At 45.9% G+C, this 21,812-nt stretch overlaps 1 protein-coding gene across 1 annotated transcript in view; it reads right to left on the reverse strand.

Moving 5' to 3' along the window:
- The window catches only part of LOC148685814 (maestro heat-like repeat family member 5), a 36,328-nt gene extending 14,764 nt beyond the window's left edge, over positions 1-21,564 (reverse strand). The window contains exons 1-6 of the mRNA XM_088669910.1: positions 21,549-21,564; positions 20,080-20,127; positions 19,168-19,218; positions 17,564-17,676; positions 2,674-2,790; positions 1,711-1,812 (exon numbers count right to left, since the gene is read on the reverse strand). Of these exons, the coding sequence (XP_088526036.1) occupies positions 1,711-1,812; positions 2,674-2,790; positions 17,564-17,676; positions 19,168-19,218; positions 20,080-20,127; positions 21,549-21,564 (447 nt within the window). The remainder of the gene's footprint in view (positions 1-1,710; positions 1,813-2,673; positions 2,791-17,563; positions 17,677-19,167; positions 19,219-20,079; positions 20,128-21,548) is intronic.
- Between the last annotated feature and the right edge of the window lie 248 nt (positions 21,565-21,812).

A 21,812-nucleotide genomic window follows, 5' to 3' on the forward strand; every position in this document is an offset into this window, starting at 1 on the left:
CCAGAAGGCCCTCGGAGCTGCACCTCAGTGTCCGGGCAGAACGATGTTAGATCTCCACGCAGTTACTATGCCTTTGTAATAATTCACTTAATTATTATATGGAGGTGAACACAGAGAGTGATACTCAACTATGCTTTCCTCCAAGGAGACCTATGGAAATGAATGGGCCTAACTTGGTCATGTTCATTCAATTCAATGGGTCTACTCTAAAGCACACTTGAATGTGGCCAGCAGGCACTCCCAGAAGGCAGAAGAACCCTTACACGAGAGCAACTTGGGCAGCTCCCCTTTTTTTTAAAAAAAAAGCTACTTGCAGCTGAAACCTCTCCCCTCTTTCTTTCTCTCTGCCTCTCCCAACCTGCCGGCTGCCTTCTCTCTTGGGTTTGGCTCCCTCCCCTCTTCCAAACTCTAAGAGGCTCTTCATTCAAAACCACAGAGAACCCCTGCAACTTCCTGACAGCAGAGCACTCTCCCTTGGGAGGTTGTGGATGACCATCTGTCAGGGATGCTTTAGTTGAGATTCCTGCATTGCAGGGGGTTGGACTAGATGACCCTTGGGGGTCATCGTCCCCATTAGCTTCCACTATTGAAGAAATGCCAACCAGCCATCTGACAACCAACCTAAAAACATGAGTCACTCTACTTTTGTATTGCTTGTACTTTTGTGATGACCAATGAAGAAGAAAAAGAAGAGTATGGATTTGATATCCCGCTTTATCACTACCCGAAGGAGTCTCATACCGGCTAACAATCTCCTTTCCCTTCCTCCCCCACAACAAACACTCTGTGAGGTGAGGGGGGCTGAGAGACTTCAGAGAAGTGGGACTAGCCCAAGGTCACTGTTATGTACTGAGCTGAATCCTAGAACAATAGGATCCAGAATGCAGCAGTCTGCTTGGTCCGCAGGAGCCGCCCAATCCAGCTCCAGGTGGAAGTGAATCAGAAACCTGATTGGCCTGCAGGAGCAGCCCTGAAGTAGGCAATCACGCAAGGCCCATTGTGTAAATAATGTATATAGGAGACGTTTTGGTGAAAGAGCCATTCTTCCCTTCTTCTTGCTACTACAAGCCGAATAAAGAGCATGAAATTCACTCTCGACTCCAAGGATATTTCAGTCACCCAGCAGCTGCATGTGGAGCAGCGGGGACCTGAACCCAGTTCACCAGATTACGAGTCCACCGCTCTTGAACACTACACCACACTGGCTGATGAATCCCTTTGACTGACTGACTGACTGACTGAGCAAAGGGATCAAATCAGATCTAGGATCTGGAGCCACAGAGACAGGGCTGCTGGAGCCCGCTTCAGAAGGATGACCAGGTCCGGCTCTAGGTGCAGTCCCGGTGGCCTGCTCGAGACGGCCCTGAGGATGACTGAGACATACCCCCCCAGAGGAAGTTTTCTGGCCTTCCATACTGAGAGGATGAGCAGATCCAATTGCCTTTTGGGAATGGTAAGGATCCCATCCCTTGAAAAAGAGCATATTTTGAAATGGGGCAGGATGAATTCTCTTCCAACGCAGCTCTGTTTTTCTAGATCAGAGGAACCCAGGGTCTGTTTCATATACTTTGGCTATGAAAGATTGGGATGGGTCCTTAGTGGCTATTTACATCCACGCCAATTCAAAACACATGGATGGGGAAGGGGCACCAGGCTGGGGGCGGCTAACCTACACGCTTGCTCTGCTCCTTCCTCACTTGACACCCTTACCTCCGACATCTCAGCCTTGCTTGTGTGCCCGAACTCCCGAACTCCTCTGAAAATTTGCGCAAGATGTCCGTACGCTGCCACGCTAATGGCCTCCGAAATGCCCTAGGTAGAATGATGCACGTCAAACGTCAAAGATGCACAATCTAAAGCAGGGTGCTCCAATTTTTCATAGCAAGTGGGCCGCAAGAGTAGATCAGCACAGAACCTGTGGGCCGCACACTGACTTGTCGTGTGGGAGAGGGGAGCAAGGCCAAAATTTGACACCCACACACCCACCTGACCCACATGCTGCCTTCCCAAAGGTAGGCAGGTGAGGCTCTGGGTTTGGGGAAGGAGGCACGAGGCTCTGGCAGGACCTAGAGCCTTCCCAGCGTCTTCTTCCCAAAGCTGGGAAAGAGCTAACTAGGCTTTGGGAAGGAAGCTGGAGGACTCCAGGACCCTGGCAGGTCACACATGCCTCCTTCCCAAAGCCCAGGGCAAGGCCTACAGGTGTGTATGGGTGCCTCAAAGGTTGCTGAGCGCTGCCCAGAAAGGCATTGAGGGCCACATGTTGGCTGCTCTGAGCTAACCCCAAATTAAACCAATCTGCCCCAGATGTATAGAATGCTGAAAAGCGGTTCCTACTATGTATAAGGGGCTTTGAGGGTGTGACTGGGGGGGGCACGAAAACCTTGGAGGGTGGTGTAGTTGGAGGAACGAAGGTCACGAGCAGAGACAATTCAGGAAAGAAGGACAGAGGGCTGGTGGGGACTGGCTGGCGGAGTAAGAGTGGTGGGCACCTAGAGCCTGGATCGTGGTGGTGGGACACTGGGGAGCAGCCTGGGGGAGGGACGAGCTGGGAGGCGCTTGAAGCAGAAGGTTGGAGCCATCAAGGAGGGTTCTGAGGAAGGAGGCTCTTCCAGGAGAAGGCTGGAGGTCGAGAGTCTCGGTGGGACCCCCCGGACATCCCACACATTCACTCACCTGTCTGTCTGCCTCCTCTTCCAGAGGCAACGTCAGCAGTAACTGCAAGTACTGGCGGACTGTCTCTGTGCTCCTGGAATCCCGCAGTTTGAGTCCATAGTATCGATAGAGGGCATTCTAAGGGTTGGGGAAGGTTTGGGTGAGTCACAGTGAGGAGACCCCACCAATAGAATTTCCATTTTACCTTCTGAAAATGTCAGGCAAGACTAAATAATAATAATAGATTGCAAGTACTAGACAATTGTTTGAATGATTTGTATGCAATTTTACACGTTTACACATAGTTTTCTTACCACGCAAAACTACATTCTATTAATTTAACCACATCTTCTGAATTCCGAGTCATGTTACAACTCTTTAAAGGTAAAGGGACCCCTGACAATTAAGTCCAGTCGCGGACGACTCTGGGCTTGCAGCGCTCATTTGGCTTTAGAGGCCAAGGGAACCAGCGTTTGTCTGCTTTCGCAGACAGTTTTTCCGGGTCATGTGGCCAGCATGACTAAGCCACTTCTGGCCAAACCAGAGCAGCGCACAGAAACACTGTTTACCTTCCCACCAGAGCGGTACTTATTTATCTACTTGCACTGTGTGCTTTCGAACTGCTAGGTTGGCAGGAGCTGGGACAAAACAAAGGGAGCTCACCCCGTCGAGGGGATTCGAACCACCGACCTTCCGACCGGCAATCCCAAGCAGCACAGTGGTTTAACCCACAGCGCCACCCGCACCCCTATTACAACAATTTGTTGTTGTTTAGTTGTTTAGTCGTGTCCGACTCTTTGTGATCCCATGGACCAGAGCACGCCAGGCACTCCTGTCTTCCACTGCCTCCTGCAGTTTGGTCAGACTCATGTTGGGAGCTTCAAGAACAAGAAGGCCGATTGCCGGAGAACTGATGCTTTTGAATTATGGTGCTGGAGGAGACTCTTGAGAGTCCCATGGACTGCAAGAAGATCATAGAATCATAGAATCATAGAGTTGGAAGAGACCACAAGGGCCTTCCAGTCCAACCCCCCTGCCAAGCAGGAAACACCATCAAAGCATTCCTCACAGATGGCTGTCAAGCCTCTGCTTAAAGACCTCCAAAGAAGGAGACTCCACCACACTCCTTGGTAGCAAATTCCACTGCCGAATAGCTCTTACTGTCAGGAAGTTCTTCCTAATGTTTAGGTGGAATCTTCTTTCTTGTAGTTTGAATCCGTTGCTCCGTGTCCGCTTCTCTGGAGCAGCAGAAAACAATCTTTCTCCCTCCTCTATATGACATCCTTTGATATATTTGAACATGGCTATCATATCACCCCTTAACCTTCTCTTCTCCAGGCTAAACATACCCAGCTCCCTAAGCCGTTCCTCATAAGGCATCGTTTCCAGGCCTTTGACCATTTTGGTTGCCCTCTTCTGGACACGTTCCAGCTTGTCAGTATCCTTCTTGAACTGTGGTGCCCAGAACTGGACACAGTACTCCAGGTGAGGTCTGACCAGATCAGAATACAGTGGTACTATTACTTCCCTTGATCTAGATGCTATACTCCTATTGATGCAGCCCAGAATTGCATTGGCTTTTTGAGCTGCTGCATCACACTGCTGACTCATGTCAAGTTTGTGGTCTACCAAGACTCCTAGATCCTTTTCACATGTACTGCTCTCAAGCCAGGTGTCTCCCATCCTGTATTTGTGCCTTTCATTTTTTTTGCCTAAGTGTAGTACTTTACATTTCTCCTTGTTAAAATTCATCTTGTTTGCTTTGGCACAGTTGTCTAATCTGTTAAGGCCATTTTGAGGTGTGATCCTGTCCTCTGGGGTATTAGCCACCCCTCCCAATTTGGTGTCATCTGCAAACTTGCCCTCAAGCCCATCATCCAAGTCATTGATAAAGATGTTGAATAAGACTGGGCCCAAGACAGAACCCTGTGGCACCCCACTAGTCACTACTCTCCAGGATGAGGAGGAGCCATTGATGAGCACCCTTTGGGTTCGGTCAGTAAGCCAGTTACAAATCCACTGAATGGTAGCATTGTCTAGCCTGCATTTTACCAGCTTCTTTACAAGAATAGCATGGGGCACCTTGTCAAAGGCCTTGCTGAAATCAAGATAGGCTACATCCACAGCGTTCCCTTCATCTACCAGGCTTGTAATTCTGTCAAAAAATGAGATCAGATTCGTCTGACATGACTTATTTTTCAGAAACCCATGCTGACTTTTAGTGATCACAGAGTTTCTTTCTAGGTGCTCACAGACTGTTTGCTTAATGATCTGCTCTAGAATTTTTCCTGGTATTGATGTCAGGCTGACTGGGCGGTAATTGTTTGGGTCCTCTCTTTCCCCCTTTTTGAAAATAGGGACAACATTTGCCCTCCTCCAGTCTGCTGGAACTTCACCTGTTCTCCAGGAATTTTCAAAGATTATTCCCAGTGGTTCTGAAATCACCTCTGCCAGTTCTTTTAATACTATTGGATGTAGTTCATCTGGCCCTGGAGACTTGAATACTAAACTAGCCAAGTATTCTTGTACTACCTCCTTACTTATTCTGGGCTGTGTTTCCCCTGCAAACCTATCCAGATCAAAACTATCCAGTCTTAAGGAAATCAGCCCTGAGTGCTCACTGGAAGGACAGATCCTGAAGCTGAAGCTCCAATACTTTGGCCACCTCATGAGAAGAAAAGACTCCCTGGAAAAGACCCTGATGTTGGGAAGGATGGAGGGCACAAGGAGAACGGGAGAACAGAGGACGAGATGGTTGGACAGTGTTCTCGAAGCTACGAACATGAGTGGAGCTTGCTCTGCTTGATATGAGACAAAAATCCAATATCCTTAGAATAAGAGATTTGCCAGAAAAGGAGGGAGAACAGGATTTGACAACGTACGGTACATAGCCAAGACATTGGCAGACTAGATGGGGGAGAGTCAGGAATTTTTGATGGAATCAATAGAGAGTTACAGCATTCGATCTAATAGATCACGAGAAAGAGGTCAGGCTGCAAACTGCTTGGTGGTAACATTTACTTCTAAGAAAATTAAAGATGCTATCCTGCAGAAAAGCTATGAAAGCAGTCTCTCGGATGATGGGTCTCAAGTGACTATGTACAAGGAAACCCCCCAATCGTAAGGCAACAACATCACAGATACCAGTTCATAACAAATGGTCTGAAAAAAGCCAACCTAAGATTCAGATGGGAATTTCCAGAAGGACTTTCCTCTAAATTTAAAGGTAAAAAACATAGGTTGGCAACTGAAGACAAAGCACATGAATACTGTCGCATATACGGCAAAGATTTTGAATTTGATCAGCCATAATAAAGGACAAAAGTGGTAAGGACCTAACAGAAGCAGAAGACATCAAGAAGAGGTGGCAAGAATACACAGAGGAATTATACCAGAAAGATATGGAGGTCTCGTACACCCCAGGTAGTGTGGTTGCTGACCTTGAGCCAGACATCTTGGAGAGTGAAGTCAAATGGGCCTTAGAACGCACTGCTAATAACAAGGCCAGTGGAAGTGAAGATATTCCAGCTGAACTATTTAAAATTTTAAAAGATGATGCTGTTAAGGTGCTACACCCAATATGCCAGCAAGTTTGGAAAACTCAGCAATGGCCAGAAGATTGGAGAAGATCAGTCTACATCCCAATTCCAAAGAAGGGCAGTGCCAAAGAATGCTCCAACTACCGCACAATTGCGCTCATTTCACACGCTAGCAAGGTTAGGCTTAAAATTCTACAAGGCAGGCTTAGGCAGTATGTGGACCGAGAACTCCCAGAAGTGCAAGCTGGATTTCGAAGGGGCAGAGGAACCAGAGACCAAATTGCAAACATGCGCTGGATTATGGAGAAAGCTAGAGAGTTCCAGAAAAACATCTACTTCTGCTTCATTGACTATGCAAAAGCCTTTGGCTGTGTCGACCACAGCAAACTATGGCAAGTTCTTAAAGAAATGGGAGTGCCTGATCACCTCATCTGTCTCCTGAGAAATCTCTATGTGGGACAAGAAGCTACAGTTAGAACTTGATACAAAACAACTGATTGGTTCAAAATTGGGAAAGGAGTACGACAAGGTTGTATATTGTCTCCCTGCTTATTTAACTTATACGCAGAATTCATCATGCGAAAGACTGGACTGGATGAATCCCAAACTGAAATTAAGATTGCCAGAAGAAATATAAACAACCTCAGATATGCAGATGACACAACCTTGATGGCAGAAAGTGAGGAGGAATTAAAGAACCTTTTAATGAGGGTGAAAGAGGAGAGCGCAAAATATGGTCTGAAGCTCAACATCAAAAAAACCAAGATCATGGCCACTGGTCCCATCACCTCCTGGCAAATAGAAGGGGAAGAAATTGAGGCAGTGAGAGATTTTACTTTCTTGGGCTCCTTGATCACTGCAGATGGTGACAGCAGTCACGAAATTAAAAGACGCCTGCTTCTTGGGAGAAAAGCAATGACAAACCTAGACAGCATCTTAAAAAGCAGAGACACCACCTTGCCGACAAAGGTCCTTATTGTTAAAGCTATGGTTTTCCCAGTAGTGATGTATGGAAGTGAGAGCTGGACCATATAGAAGGCTGATCGCCGAAGAATTGATGCTTTTGAATTATGGTGCTGGAGGAGACTCTTGAGAGTCCCATGGACTGCAAGAAGACCAAACCTCTTCATTCTGAAGGAAATCGGCCCTGAGTGCTCACTGGAAGGACGGATCCTGAAGCTGAGACTCCAAGACTTTGGCCACCTCATAAGAAGAGAAGACTACCTGGAAAAGACCCTGATGTTGGGAAAGATGGAGGGCACTAGGAGAAGGGGACGACAGAGGACGAGATGGTTGGACAGTGTTCTCGAAGCTACGAACATGAGTTTGACCAAACTGCGGGAGGCAGTGGAAGACAGGAGTGCCTGGCGTGCTCTGGTCCATGGGGTCATGAAGAGTCGGACACAACTAAACGACTAAACAACAACAACATTCAGGCCCAAATCTCCAAAGGGAGCAGAAGGAGGGGCAGGCGGTGCCATGGGGGGTGGGGACATAGTTAATTCAAATAATCAGGAAAGAGGAGAAGTTAGGCTAAACATCATCATCTACAATACTCAGGACTTACCCTGTTATATCCAGCCTGGGATGTCTTCTGCTGTGCAGGGACAGCAGCTCTGAGGCTGGAGGCAGGTGTAACCTGGGACAAGGCAGAAGAAAATGGTCATGTTTCTTGCCTAGAGAACAGTTGCCATTTATTTGCCACTCATCTTCTCTAAAAAAAACCCCACATGCCTAGAAACAGACTTCTTGCAAAAATCATTTGGAGTAAAATCTATTGCAATCAATTCTTTTTTTTTAAGTAACACTCCTTTTTTAAGTAATAATTTTTATTGATTTTATGCACTAGTAACAAAACAGACAAACAAGCAAACAAACAAACAAAAGAAAAGAAAAAAACAGCAAAAAAATTAACACCTATAATTTTACCATTCCTTACATTCTCCTTTTCAATATATGGGGACTTGCCTCATTCTCCCCCTCTGAGCTACATTGTCCATTTTTTAACATTCAGCAGGTTCCTCTTCTAAAACCATACATTTCAAAAAAGATTTTTTTAATCATATTTTCCTTTTTTTAAAAACAAAACAAAACCCATTTATTAAATTTTCCAATTACAAACCAATTATATCACATCAATTATTTCAGATTATACAATTACATATCAATTAAACCAAATATTATGCCAAATCATAAATTTTTTGACTTCCCATGCTTCAAAGTCTGGGGATTCCTCTAGTTATTACCTCCTCTTTTGTCGCAGCTTTTGAGATAAACATCCTAATTTCTCATTTGTTCCAAATATTTAGGACCGTCCGTCAGGGAAGGTGTTAAGTACATCTTTATGTATAGAAAATAAAAAGTTCTCCTCCCTTTTCGTTCCGTCCAAATAATTCTTTTTTCCTTGGTGTGGTATTCCCTCGATTCTCTTATCACTCAGCAGCTGGAATTCCTGGCAGTATCTTCTCCCCCGTCTTTTGAAGCATGTCCATGAATTTAAATCCAATTATTTCTCTTAAATCATGGAACTTGCGCTCGAACAGGGTAGCCTCCAGGAGTTCCGGCCCCCATGGGTGCTCGGCCCAGCCCCCCCTCATAGAATCATAGAGTTGGAAGAGACCACAAGGGCCATCCAGTCCAACCCCCTGCCAAGCAGGAAACACCATCAAAGCATTCTTCACATATGCCTGTCAAGCCTCAAAGCATTCAAAGCATTATTGACATATGCCTGTCAAAGACCTCCAAAGGAGGAGACTCCACCACACTCCTTGGTAGCAAATTCCACTGCCGAACAGCTCTTACTGTCAGGAAGTTCTTCCTAATGTTTAGGTGGAATCTTTTTTCTTGTAGTTTAAATCCATTGCTCCGTGTCCACTTCTCTGGAGCAACAGAAAACAGTCTTTCTCCCTCCTCTATATGACATCCTCTTATATATTTGAACATGGCTATCATATCACTCCTTAACCTTCTCTTCTCCAGGCTAAACATACCCAGCTCCCTAAGCCGTTCCTCATAAGGCATCGTTTCCAGGCCTTTGACCATTTTGGTTGCCCTCTTCTTGACACGTTCCAGCTTGTCAATATCCTTCTTGAACTGTGGTGCCCAGAACTGGACACAGGACTCCAGGTGAGGTCTGACCAGAGCAGAATACAGTGGTACTATTCCTTCCCTTGATCTAGATGTTATACTCCTATTCAGGGCTGGCTCTACGGCCAGGCTGGGTGGCGCAGGGTGCCACGGCGCCGGCCCGCCAGTGGGGCGCCACGCAGCCGCGCTGCCCATCCGCCGGCCGCTCCGCCGCGCAGCAAGCCCGCCCGCCCGTTGCGCAGCAGTGTCCTTGACGACCGCGCTGCACGCTGAGCCCGCCCGCCCGTCGCGCCAAAGGTGCTTAAGACGGCCCTGCTCCTATTGATGCAGCCCATAATTGCATTGGCTTTTTGAGCTGCTGCATCACACTGCTGACTCATGTCAAGTTTGTGGTCTACCAAGACTCCCAGATCCTTTTCACATGTACTGCTCTCAAGCCAGGTGTCTCCCATCCTGTAAATGTGCCTTTCATTTTTTTTGCCCAAGTGTAGTACTTTACATTTCTCCTTGTTAAAATTCATCTTGTTTGCTTTGGCCCAGTTGTCTAATCTGTTAAGGTCATTTTGAAGTGTGATCCTGTCCTCTGGGGTATTAGCCACCCCTCCCAATTTGGTGTAGTCTGCAAACTTGCTCAGGATGCCCTCAAGCCCATCATCCAAGTCATTGATAAAGATGTTAAATAAGACTGGGCCCAAGACAGAACCCTGTGGCACCCCACTAGTCACTACTCTCCAGGATGAGGAGGAGCCATTGATGAGCACCCTTTGGGTTTGGTCAGTAAGCCAGTTACAAATCCACTGAATGGTAGCATTGTCTAGCCCGCATTTTACCAGCTTCTTTACAAGAATATCATGGGGCACCTTGTCAAAGGCCTTGCTGAAATCAAGATAGGCTACATCCACAGCGTTCCCTTCATCTACCAGGCTTGTAATTCTGTCAAAAAAATGAGATCAGATTCGTCTGACATGACTTATTTTTCAGAAACCCATGCTGACTTTTAGTGATCACAGAGTTTCTTTCTAGGTGCTCACAGACCGTTTGCTTAATGATCTGCTCTAGAATCTTTCCTGGTATTGATGTCAGGCTGACTGGGCGGTAATTGTTTGGGTCCTCTCTTTTCCCCTTTTTGAAAATAGGGACAACATTTGCCCTCCTCCAGTCTGCTGGAACTTCCCCTGTTCTCCAGGAATTTTCAAAGATTATTCCCAGTGGCTCTGAAATCACCTCTGCCAGTTCTTTTAATTCTCTTGGATGTAGTTCATCTGGCCCTGGAGACTTGAATACTAAACTAGCCAAGTATTCTTGTACTACCTCCTTACTTATTCTGGGCTGTGTTTCCCCTGTTGAATCATCTGCTCCATATTCTTCAGGTCGGGCATTGTTTTCTTTTTTGGAGAAGACTGAGGCAAAGAAGGCATTGAGGAGTTCTGCCCTTTCTCTCCAGCACCATATGCCTGTTGTCTATGGTGCTGGAGGAGACTCTTGAGAGTCCCATGGACTGCAAGAAGATCAAACCTATCCATTCTTAAGGAAATCAGCCTTGAGTGATCCCTGGAATCGGACACGACTAAACAACAACAAGCCCTTTCTCTGCCCCCTGTTTGCATTTCACCATCTTCTCCTCTAAGTGACCCCACTGTTTCCTTGTTCTTCCTTTTGCTACGGACATACCCATAAAAGCCCCTTTTGTTGCTTTTAACCTCTCTAGCAAGCCTGAGTTCATTCTGTGCTTTAGCTTTTCTGACATTGTCTCTACATGTGCTTTGTCTCTACATGTGCCCCGAAAGATCGGGGTGGGTTAGGGGGCATCCGCGGGCCAGCAGCCCCTCCCATCAAACCCGGGAGGGTGGGGAGACTGCTTTACTCCCCTAGCAGCCGCCAAATTCCCCATGGAGGTCGGGGATGATGGTACGGGTCAGCCATAACTCCCGACGAGCACGAGCGGAAGTCTTATCTTTCTAACCTAAATACAATTTCTGTTATATTGCCTAAAGCCTATACACTGCTTCCTTAAAGATTAATTAGATCTTGCAATATTTCTTTAAATAGTCTCTAAATTTCTTCCAGTCTTCTTTGACCGTCTCCTCCTTCTGGTCGCGGATCCTTCCGGTCATCTTGGCAAGTTCCATATAGTCCATCATCTTCATCTGCCAGTCATCAATGGTGGGTATTTCTTGAGATTTCCAAGATTTAGCTATTAATAATCTAGCTGCAGTTGTGGCATACAAAAAGAATATACCATCTTTTGGGGGGATCTCATCTCCAACTATTTCAAACAAAAAGGCCTCTGGGTTGTTTTTTTAAAGGTATTCTTGAAAACCTTTTAATTATAGATTAGTAACACTCCAAACAAGATGGAATAAAGCCTCTGGACTGAGAAACACCCCATTCATTTAAAGCACTTTGTTTCCTGCCATGAACCGACAGAACCTAGGCATTGTGGCTATTCCTATTCTTTATTAAATTCCTGTACTGCCCTTCTTCCAAAGATCACAGGACGGTTTACAATATAAAAGCACCAAAATACATACCATAATGACAAACAGAAAAAAGACCACCCCCAGTCTTCTGATTGATTCATTTTTCTGTTGCCTAAAGTATTTGCTTGCGTGCTCTGCCAAATGCACATGCCTCACATGCCTGGCAAAGAAACTGCTCTTGAGAGCCTGAACTGTCGGGCTCCCGACAGTTCAGGCAGAGGCAAACTCGGCCCTCCAGCTGTTTTGGGACTACAATGCCCATCATTCCTGACCACTTGTCCTATTAGCTAGGGATGATGGGACTTGTAGTCCCCAAACAGCTGGAGGGCCGAGTTTGCCTATCCCTGTGATAGTTCATGGCAGTTCCCCTCAACTTGAACCCTTCTACATGCTCTCACCAGCCCCAGCCAGCATATGGTCCAGAACATTTAGAGGGCACCAGGTTGGGGGATCCTGGTTCACGCTGCGTAACATCAGACCAGGGTGAATAAAAATCAATGATTAAAAAATCAGATTTCTTTGATTTAAATGGGATTTTTTTTAAAAAAAAAACAATAAATTGGATTTCTATAATAACATGCTTTTGGAGGAGAAATCTTTCGAAATATAGTTTTCTGTTTAAGTTGCATTATAGTCCAAAGGCTATTCACTGGGAAATAAGGATTTGTTTTAAGTTTTTCATATGTGCTAAAATTCAGTCTCCCCTTCATGGATCAATACCTTGTCGCGGCGAAGGGGCTTGAATAACTCAGAGAAGCTATGAGCTATGCCATGCAGGGCCACCCAAGATGGATAGGTCATATTAGGGAGTTTTGACTAAATGTGATCCACCTGGAGAAGGAACTGGCAAGCCACTCCAGTATCCCTGCCAAGAAAACTCCATGGACAAAGACAACAGGCATATAAAAGTTATGACGCTGGAAGATGAGCCCCTCAGGTCGGAAGGCGTCCAACATGCTACTGAGGAAGAGCGGAGGACAAGTACAAGTAGATTCAGAGCTGATGAAGCGGCTGGGCCATAGCCAAAAGGTCGCTCAGTTGCGGATATGCCTGGAAGCGAAAGGAAAGTCTGATGCTGTAAAGAAAAGTATTGCATAGGAACCTGGAATGTAAGAACCATGGATGGAGGTAAGCTGGGTGTGGTCAAAAATGAGATGGCAAGAATAAATATTGACATCCTGGGCATCAGTGAACTAAAATGGAAGGGAATGGGTGAATTCAGTTCGGGTGACTATCATATCTACTACTGTGGGCAAGAATCCCGTAAAAGAAATGGAGTGGCCCTTATAGTCAACAAAAGAGTGGCAAAAGCTGTAATGGGATGCAATCTCAAAAATGACAGAATGATCTCAATACGAATCCAAGGCAGACCTTTTAACATCACAGTAATCCAAGTTTATGCACCAACTACCGGTGCTGAAGAAAGTGAAATTGACCAATTCTATGAAGACTTACAACACCTTCTAGAAATGACACCAAAGAAGGATGTTCTTCTCATTACAGGGGATTGGAATGCTAAAGTAGGGAATCAAGAGATAAAAGGAACAACTGGCAAGTTTGGCCTTGGAGTTCAAAATGAAGCAGGGCAAAGGCTAATAGAGTTCTGTCAAGAGAACAAGCTGGTCATCACAAACACTCTTTTCCAACAACACAAGAGACGACTCTACACATGGATCTCACCAAATGGGCAGCATTGAAATCAGATTGATTATATTCTCTGCAGCCAAAGATGGAGAAGCTCTATACAGTCAGCAAAAACAAGACCTGGAGCTGACTGTAACTCAGATCATCAGCTTCTTATAGCAAAATTCCAGCTTAAACTGAAGAAAGTAGGAAAAACCACTGGGCCAGTAAGATACAATCTAAATCAAATCCCTTATGAATACACAGTGGAAGCAAGGAACAGGTTTAAGGATTTAGATTTGGTGGACAGAGTGCCGGAAGAACTATGGATGGAGGCTCGTAACATTATACAGGAGGCAGCAACGAAAACCATCCCAAGGAAAAGGAAGTGCAAGAAAGCAAAATGGCTGTCCAACGAGGCCTTACAAATAGCGGAGGAGAGGAGGCAAGCAAAATGCAAGGGAGATAGGGAAAGATACAGGAAACTGAATGCAGATTTCCAAAAAATAGCAAGGAGAGACAAGAGGGTCTTCTTAAATGAGCAATGCAAAGAAATAGAGGAAAACAATAGAATGGGGAAAACCAGAGATCTGTTCAAGAAAATTGGAGATATGAAAGGAACATTTCGTACAAAGATTACCGTAATAAAGGACAAAAGTGGTAAGGACCTAACAGAAGCAGAAGACATCAAGAAGAGGTGGCAAGAATACACAGAGGAATTATACCAGAAAGATATGGAGGTCTCGTACACCCCAGGTAGTGTGGTTGCTGACCTTGAGCCAGACACCTTGGAGAGTGAAGTCAAATGGGCCTTAGAACACACTGCTAATAACAAGGCCAGTGGAAGTGATGATATTCCAGCTGAACTATTTAAAATTTTAAAAGATGATGCTGTTAAGGTGGTACACCCAGTATGCCAGCAAGTTTGGAAAACTCAGCAATGGCCAGAGGATTGGAGAAGATCAGTCTACATCCCAATTCCAAAGAAGGGCAGTGCCAAAGAATGCTCCAACTACCGCACAATTGCGCTCATTTCACACGCTAGCAAGGTTATGCTTAAAATTCTACAAGGCAGGCTTAGGCAGTATGTGGACCGAGAACTCCCAGAAGTGCAAGCTGGATTTCGAAAGGGCAGAGGAACCAGAGACCAAATAGCAAACATGCGCTGGATTATGGAGAAAGCTAGAGAGTTCCAGAAAAACGTCTACTTCTGCTTCATTGACTATGCAAAAGCCTTTGACTGTGTCGACCACAGCAAACTATGGCAAGTTCTTAAAGAAATGGGAGTGCCTGATCACCTCATCTGTCTCCTGAGAAATCTCTATGTGGGACAAGAAGCTACAGTTAGAATTGGATATGGAACAACTGATTGGTTCAAAATTGGGAAAGGAGTACGACAAGGTTGTATATTGTCTCTGTCATGGATATGGCATGGGAGTTATAGTATGAACAATTCTGAATCCTTGGTTAAGAGCAATGGATGCTGGGGGAGACAGCAAGAGGAGGCTGGGCCTTTAACAAAACTTGCCAAGTCCCTCTCTGCTAGCCCCAATTAGCTGCCTGCAAAGGAATGTGGTAATTGCCTTTGGCTGAAGAAGAAACACCGGTGTTCCCTATTTCCTTATGGTACGGATGGGAGGGGGTTTAATCACTCTATCCTGTCCACCTGAGGTCGGTTTGACCCTGATGAGTTGGGAGGGAATGAGAGAACTGTCTTACTATTTGCTAGTGTTAAATCAGAGTGTGAAGTAAGACAGGTGAAGACAAATGGGTTACACCTGCCATCATTGGTAAATTGCTAATTGGAGCCTTATTTCCATTGGTGGGAAAACGGAACCCCACCTGACCCTTTCCCCATAACTTGGGAGTTCTAGCATTAGAACTTCGCATTTTGCCACTTGCAATTTTGCCAGAGCTTCTGCCAGTATGAAGCTGTGAGAAGGGAAGGGGGGCCTGCGGGCTGCGCCTTCTGAAAGCTTTACAACAAGATATATCTGCGTAACCGTATGTATCCTTTAGTTAGAGCAATTTGTATGCTTATGTTTATTATTTGCTATCTCTGTAACCTCACAAGTTGTATGTTTTACACTTTTTAATAAAGCCTTGAAAAGGTATATTTTGGTTTGGACCTTGAGTATTGTTCAGGGTGGGGCAACTAGTCCGGTCCCTTGACCATTTGGTCGCATACTGAGTGTTGGGCTGCACAAGTGAGTGTGCCTGGGTTTGAGTAAAGAAACCAAACCAGTTGAATTTCTGCCAATTCTACTAAGAGTAGTCAGAGGCTTGCAACCTTGTAACAAGGCGGAGAGCTATCCCTTTTAGACTCTCTGGCCAGGTGCAAGTGAGAAAGGGTGGTGGTAGCGAACTACTGGGAAATTGTTTTGACTACGGCTCACAAGAGAAGCGCCGAGTTGTGTGTTTCCCACAAGCTGCTCAAGTCAAGAGATTGGCTGGGACGGGCAAGTGAGAGCCACCGACCATTACAGTCTCCCTGCTTATTTAACTTATATGCAGAATTCATCATGCGAAAGGCTGGACTAGATGAATCCCAAATCGGAATTAAGATTGCCGGAAGAAATATCAACAACCTCAGATATGCAGATGACACAACCTTGATGGCAGAAAGTGAGGAGGAATTAAAGAACCTTTTAATGAGGGTGAAAGAGGAGAGCGCAAAATATGGCCTGAAACTTAACATCAAAAAAACCAAGATCATGGCCACTGGTCCCATCACCTCCTGGCAAATAGAAGGGGAAGAAATGGAGGCAGTGAGAGATTTTACTTTCTTGGGCTCCTTGATCACTGCAGATGGTGACAGCAGTCACGAAATTAAAAGACGCCTGCTTCTTGGGAGAAAAGCAATGACAAACCTAGACAGCATCTTAAAAAGCAGAGACATCACCTTGCCGAAAAAGGTCCGTATAGTTAAAGCTATGGTTTTCCCAGTAGTGATGTATGGAAGTGAGAGCTGGACCATCAAGAAGGCTGATCGCCGAAGAATTGATGCTTTTGAATTATGGTGCTGGAGGAGACTCTTGAGAGTCCCATGGACTGCAAGAAGATCAAACCTATCCATTCTTAAGGAAATCAGCCCTGAGTGCTCACTGGAAGGACAGATCCTGAAGCTGAGGCTCCAATACTTTGGCCACCTCATGAGAAGAGAAGAATCCTTGGAAAAGACCCTGATGTTGGGAAAGATTGAGGGCACTAGGAGAAGGGGACGACAGAGGACGAGATGGTTGGACAGTGTTCTCGAAGCTACGAACATGAGTTTGACCAAACTGCGGGAGGCAGTGCAAAACAGGAGTACCTGGCGTGCTATGGTCCATGGGGTCACGAAGAGTCGGACACGACTAAACGACTAAACAACAACAACAACAACATTCAGTCTAATTTTTTTAAAAAAATGTTTAACCACATCAGTTAACAAACATGAATACATATGCTATAATCTTATTGTTTTAGTTAAATAAATTGTTTAAATTGTTATTGAGGAAATGATTGTTCATCTCCTTCCAATAAAGTATAGCAGAAAAGTTGCCCAAATATACACAGTTAACTTATTAAACCTCACAATAATTTCATGATTATCTGTCTATGCATTTCTAACAGTATAACCAAAGCAGAAATAATAATTTAAATAATAATTTATTATTTATACCCCACCCATCCGGCTGGGCTTCCCCAGGCACTCCGGGCTGCTTCCAACAGAAATATTAAAATACAATAATCTATTAAACATTAAAAGCTTCCCTAAACAGGGCTGCCTTCAGATGTCCTCCAAAAGTCTGGTAGTTGTTTTTCTCTTTGACATCTGGTGGGAGGGCGTTCCACAAGGCGGGTGCCACTACTGAGAAGGCCCTCTGCCGGGTTCCATGTAACTTGGCTTCTCGCAGCGAGGGAACCGCCAAAAGGCCCTCGGTGCTGGACCTCAGTGTCCGGGCAGAACGATGGGGGTGGAGACGCTCCTTCAGGTATACTGGACTGAGGCCGTTTAGGGCTTTAAAGGTCAGCACCAACACTTTGAATTGTGCTCAGAAACGTACTGGGAAATTTTTGGTATAACTGTAAAAACTACTCTGAAAATTTATTATTCCCAAAATGAAACCTTCATCTGGTTGTAAATATTAAGCAAGAATGTAAAATCAAGTCTTACTGACTAGTGATTTGAATCACACACACCTGGGGAGGTTGCCGGAGGTGTTGGAGGATGGTGTCCAAAATTTCCCTCTCACCCATCTCTTCCGGCATCTTCTTCCCCGCCCACAAATACTCGAAGTTTTCATCTGAGAGTTCTTGAGAAAGAGAGAGAGAGAGAGGTGAGTAAATGAAGCGGACGAGAGGGAAAGGTACCATATTTTCCCGTGTATTTGCCCAGAGTTGTTGAGCTTTTTCTGGGGGGGGGGGGTAGCCATTAATCGCTCACCCGCAAACCAATCTCATGCATCAACCAAGTCACCTATCGTCTGCCCCATTGCCACAGCAACAGCCCATCGACAACAGCCAAGAAACAGCAGACAAATCACCGCTGGAAATCTCCTCCTGGCGGTTACAACCAACCGCCGCCCGTCCCCCCTCAGCACTACCCATGTAGAAGAGGAGCCCCCATTTGGGGGATAAAAAACCTCGTCTTCTACACGAAAAAAGAGGGCCAGTTCTTTGTCAGGGGGCTTCTCGACTGTTGCAATGAGTGGGTGCATGCCACATGTGAACAGGGATCATAGAACTGTAGCGCCTGAAGGGACCTGTGGGGTCACCTAGTCCAACCCCCAGCAACGCAGAACAGGGTCAGCCACCCGGAAGTCCCTGCTCCATGTGACACGCCTCTTCCAAAGGAGGGGGGGGGCAAGAGAGTGTTGCAAAGAAGAGGAGGAAGAAGATTGGAATGCTCCACAAGTGTGAGATGTGGGAACAGGATTCAGAAGTGGACCAAGGGCGCCTCGAGGGAGAACCAGAGGATATTGTTGCTCTCCTAGTGAGAGAGGGAGGGCAATGTACACTCTGGGAAAATGGGAAGGGAGGTGGAGGATGTTGGGAAACAGGTGGAAAAGGGAAGAAACAGCAAAGCTGTCTTTAAAAAGTCTGGGGAAAGGGTGGGAGTGGGTTAAAAAATTTAAATGCTTGATGTTAGGACGGATTGATTGGAAAGGTCCGAGACTGGAATGAATTACGGAATTCGCTGAGCCACCTGGGAAATCTAGATCCAGGAGAGGGGGGGGATGAAATTATTTTTAGTTTGTTTAAAGGTATTATGAGAGAAGTGGTAATATTATAAATTGTGAATCATTGTTGGTAAAAAGTATAAGCTAAGGGGAGAAATAATAGCAAGATTAGATATTGGAATTTTTTTAGAGATATGAATTAATTGTTTGGATGTTAATAATATAAATTGGGGGTTTGTAGATTGGTATTGAATTGAAAGGTATAGAGAGAATTGTAATAAGAGGTTTAAAATATTGTGAAAACTGCTGAAAGGTTAATTTTAATAGGGACCCAATGAGGGTCCACAATGCAATGAAAAAGTTAAGAGTAATATTCTTTTCTTCTTCTTTTGTCTTTCTTGCATTTTTGCTGTTGTTGTTTGTTTTTGTGTTTCTTTTTATGTGTTGATGAACTATTTTGTATGGGTGGATTATTAATGTGAATTGACTGTTTTTGTTCTTTTTATAAAATTAATAAATATATTTCCCCCAAAAAAGAGGGGGGGGACCAAGAGAGACCCTGGCCTCGTAGGATGGAGGCATTGCCAAGGGGAACCCAAAAGGGATCTGGTTCTGTCTACTCACCTGGCAATGCTGGCCCAGAGGTCTCGGCTTTCCTACCGGTAGGAGCCTCTGCTGCCGATGTTGAAGGCAATGCCAGTGTGGACGGGCACTGCCCCTCCTGCTGCTGCCGCCGCTGCTGCCCCTCCTGCTGCCGTTGCTGCCCCTCCTGCTGCTGCTGCTGTTGCTGCAGCTGCTGCCCCTCCTGCTGCTGCTGCTGCTGCTCCTGCAGCTGCTGCTGCTCCTCCTGCTGCTGCTGCTGTTGCTGCAGCTGCTGCCCCTCCTGCTGGCATTGCTGCCCCTCCTGCTGCTGTTGCTGCAGCTGCTGCCCCTCCTGCTGCTGCTGCTGCTGCTCCTGCAGCTGCTGCTGCTCCTCCTGCTGCTGCTGCTCTTGCTGCAGCTGCTGCCCCTCCTGCTGGCATTGCTGCCCCTCCTGCTGCTGTTGCTGGCGCTGCTGCCCCTCCTGCTGGTACTGCTGCTGCTGCTGCTGCTGCTGGCGCTGCTGCTGTTGTTGCCGCCGCTGCTGCCCCTCCTGCTTGCGCTGCGGGTGCTGCTGTTGTTGCTGCCGCTGCTGCCCCTCCTGCTGGCGCTGCGGCTGCGGCTGTTGTTGCTGCCGCTGCTGCCCCTCCTGCTGGCGCTGCGGCTGCGGCTGTTGTTGCTGCCGCTGCTGCCCCTCCTGCTGGCGCTGCGGCTGCGGCTGTTGTTGCTGCCGCTGCTGCCCCTCCTGCTGGCGCTGCGGCTGTGGCTGTTGTTGCTGCCGCTGCCGCCCCTCCTGGGCAGGATAGATTTTGTTTCGGTTTTTGAATTTTCTCCAAATAAACGACATCCTGCAAGAAAGAAAGGAAACGGCCCGCATAAGTCAATGGAAAGTGAAAAGGCCTGAAGTTCGACCTTGAAATCCAGGCCATTTCAGGAGGTGTTTGGACCCGGTGTCACCTGTGTCCTTGGACTCCAGGTCTGGGCGGATGGAAGCCAGGGAGGGGCCTGGCAAGAAGGGCAGCTGGAAGGGGCTGATTTGCCCCTTGAAAGCCCTCCAAGGCCTCGGGCCCACGGGGTCGCCTCTCCTGCTGTGCCCCAGAGGATCCAGCTGGCCTTTCCCCCAAGACGGAGCTGCTCCGCCAGGCCGTGGGGCAGGACGCAGGTGGACTTTCTTTCCTCTGCAATTGTTATTATACAGCCTATTAAGTTTGCCTGTTGTTTCAATTGGATCGAATGATCAGCCGTTACAGCAATTTAAACCCACCTGATTCCAACCTATCTATCACACTCTTCCACCAATTGGTGCTCTGTGATCTAGACAAACTTGAAAAGAGCCCCCCACTCTTTGGTGGGTATCTCCATTAGAAGTCATTTCAATTGATATTTATAAAGATAATTATGAACAAAAATCTAGAATGGAATAAAAAGGTACAATCTGGAAATATGGAGTAGCATGAATTTATCATTCTTAGGAAGAATTGTGGCAATCAAGATGAACGCATTGCCAAAAATGTTGTTTGTATTCCAGACAATTCCGCTTTCCAAAATGGCAAAAAGATATTTCAAAATTCATCTGGAAAGGGAAGGACCCAAGGATAAAATATAAAATACAGCCATAAAGACAGAGGAGGATTCTCCCAGATTTTAAACTTTATTATGAAGTGGGCTGGGTTACTTGGTTCCGGGATTGGATCAAATTAGAAAATACAGATTTGTTTTCTTTTGTTTTTCCTTTTTCCTTTTTTATCAAATTTAATACAGATACCAAAAGAAAAATTACAAATAAGTACAAATAAACCTCAGTTGGGTAAAGGTAAAGGGGCCCCTGACCATCAGGTCCAGTCGTGATCGACTCTGGTGTTGCAGCTCTCATCTCGCTCTATAGGCCGAGGAAGCCGGCGTTTGTCCGTAGACAGTATCCGGGTCATGTGGCCAGCATGACAAAGCTGCTTCTGGCGAACCAGAGCAGCGCATGGAAACGCCGTTTACCTTCCCGCCGGAGCGGTCCCTATTTATCTACTTGCACTTTGATGTGCTTTCGAACTGCTAGGTGGGCAGGAGCTGGGACCGAACAACAGGAGCTCACCCTGTGGCAGGGATTCGAACCACCGACCTTCTGATCAGCAAGCCCTAGACACTGTGGTTTAAGCCACAGCACCACCTGGGTCCCTAAACCTCAGTAAAGACATATACAAATATAAAAAATTACATAAAAAGATATTACACCAAACCTTCCCCCTATCCCACCCACCACCTTATCATAAACAAATAATCCAATTTAACATATATTAAACTAAAATGCGACTTGCTTCCATCTATGCTGGACTTTGATTATACATATGTTGTCTTTTTTGTTGTGTTGTTATACTGTACTTTATTTTATAATATATTTTATATTTATTTTGTTTTATTCCCCCCCCCCTTACAAGCTTTACCATACATATACCATTATTTCTGTCTCTGAACAATGTTTCAACTATCCTGATATTTGTTGGATGTCAAACTCAGCCAAGAGCATAAGGTCGAACAGATTCCTCACTGGCCTTGCAGACAATTTCATTGTGGGGTAGAAGTGGCAGGATCATTAGGTGGGAGTGATCATGCTCTTCTGGAGTTTATTATTCAGCGGAAAGGAACAACCAAGCATACTAAGACTCAAATCTAGACTCAAATCTAGACTTTAAGAAAGT

The sequence above is a fragment of the Zootoca vivipara genome, chromosome 5 (assembly GCF_965207765.1).
Source record: "Zootoca vivipara chromosome 5, rZooViv2.hap1.1, whole genome shotgun sequence".
Classification (NCBI taxonomy): Eukaryota; Metazoa; Chordata; class Lepidosauria; order Squamata; family Lacertidae; genus Zootoca; species Zootoca vivipara.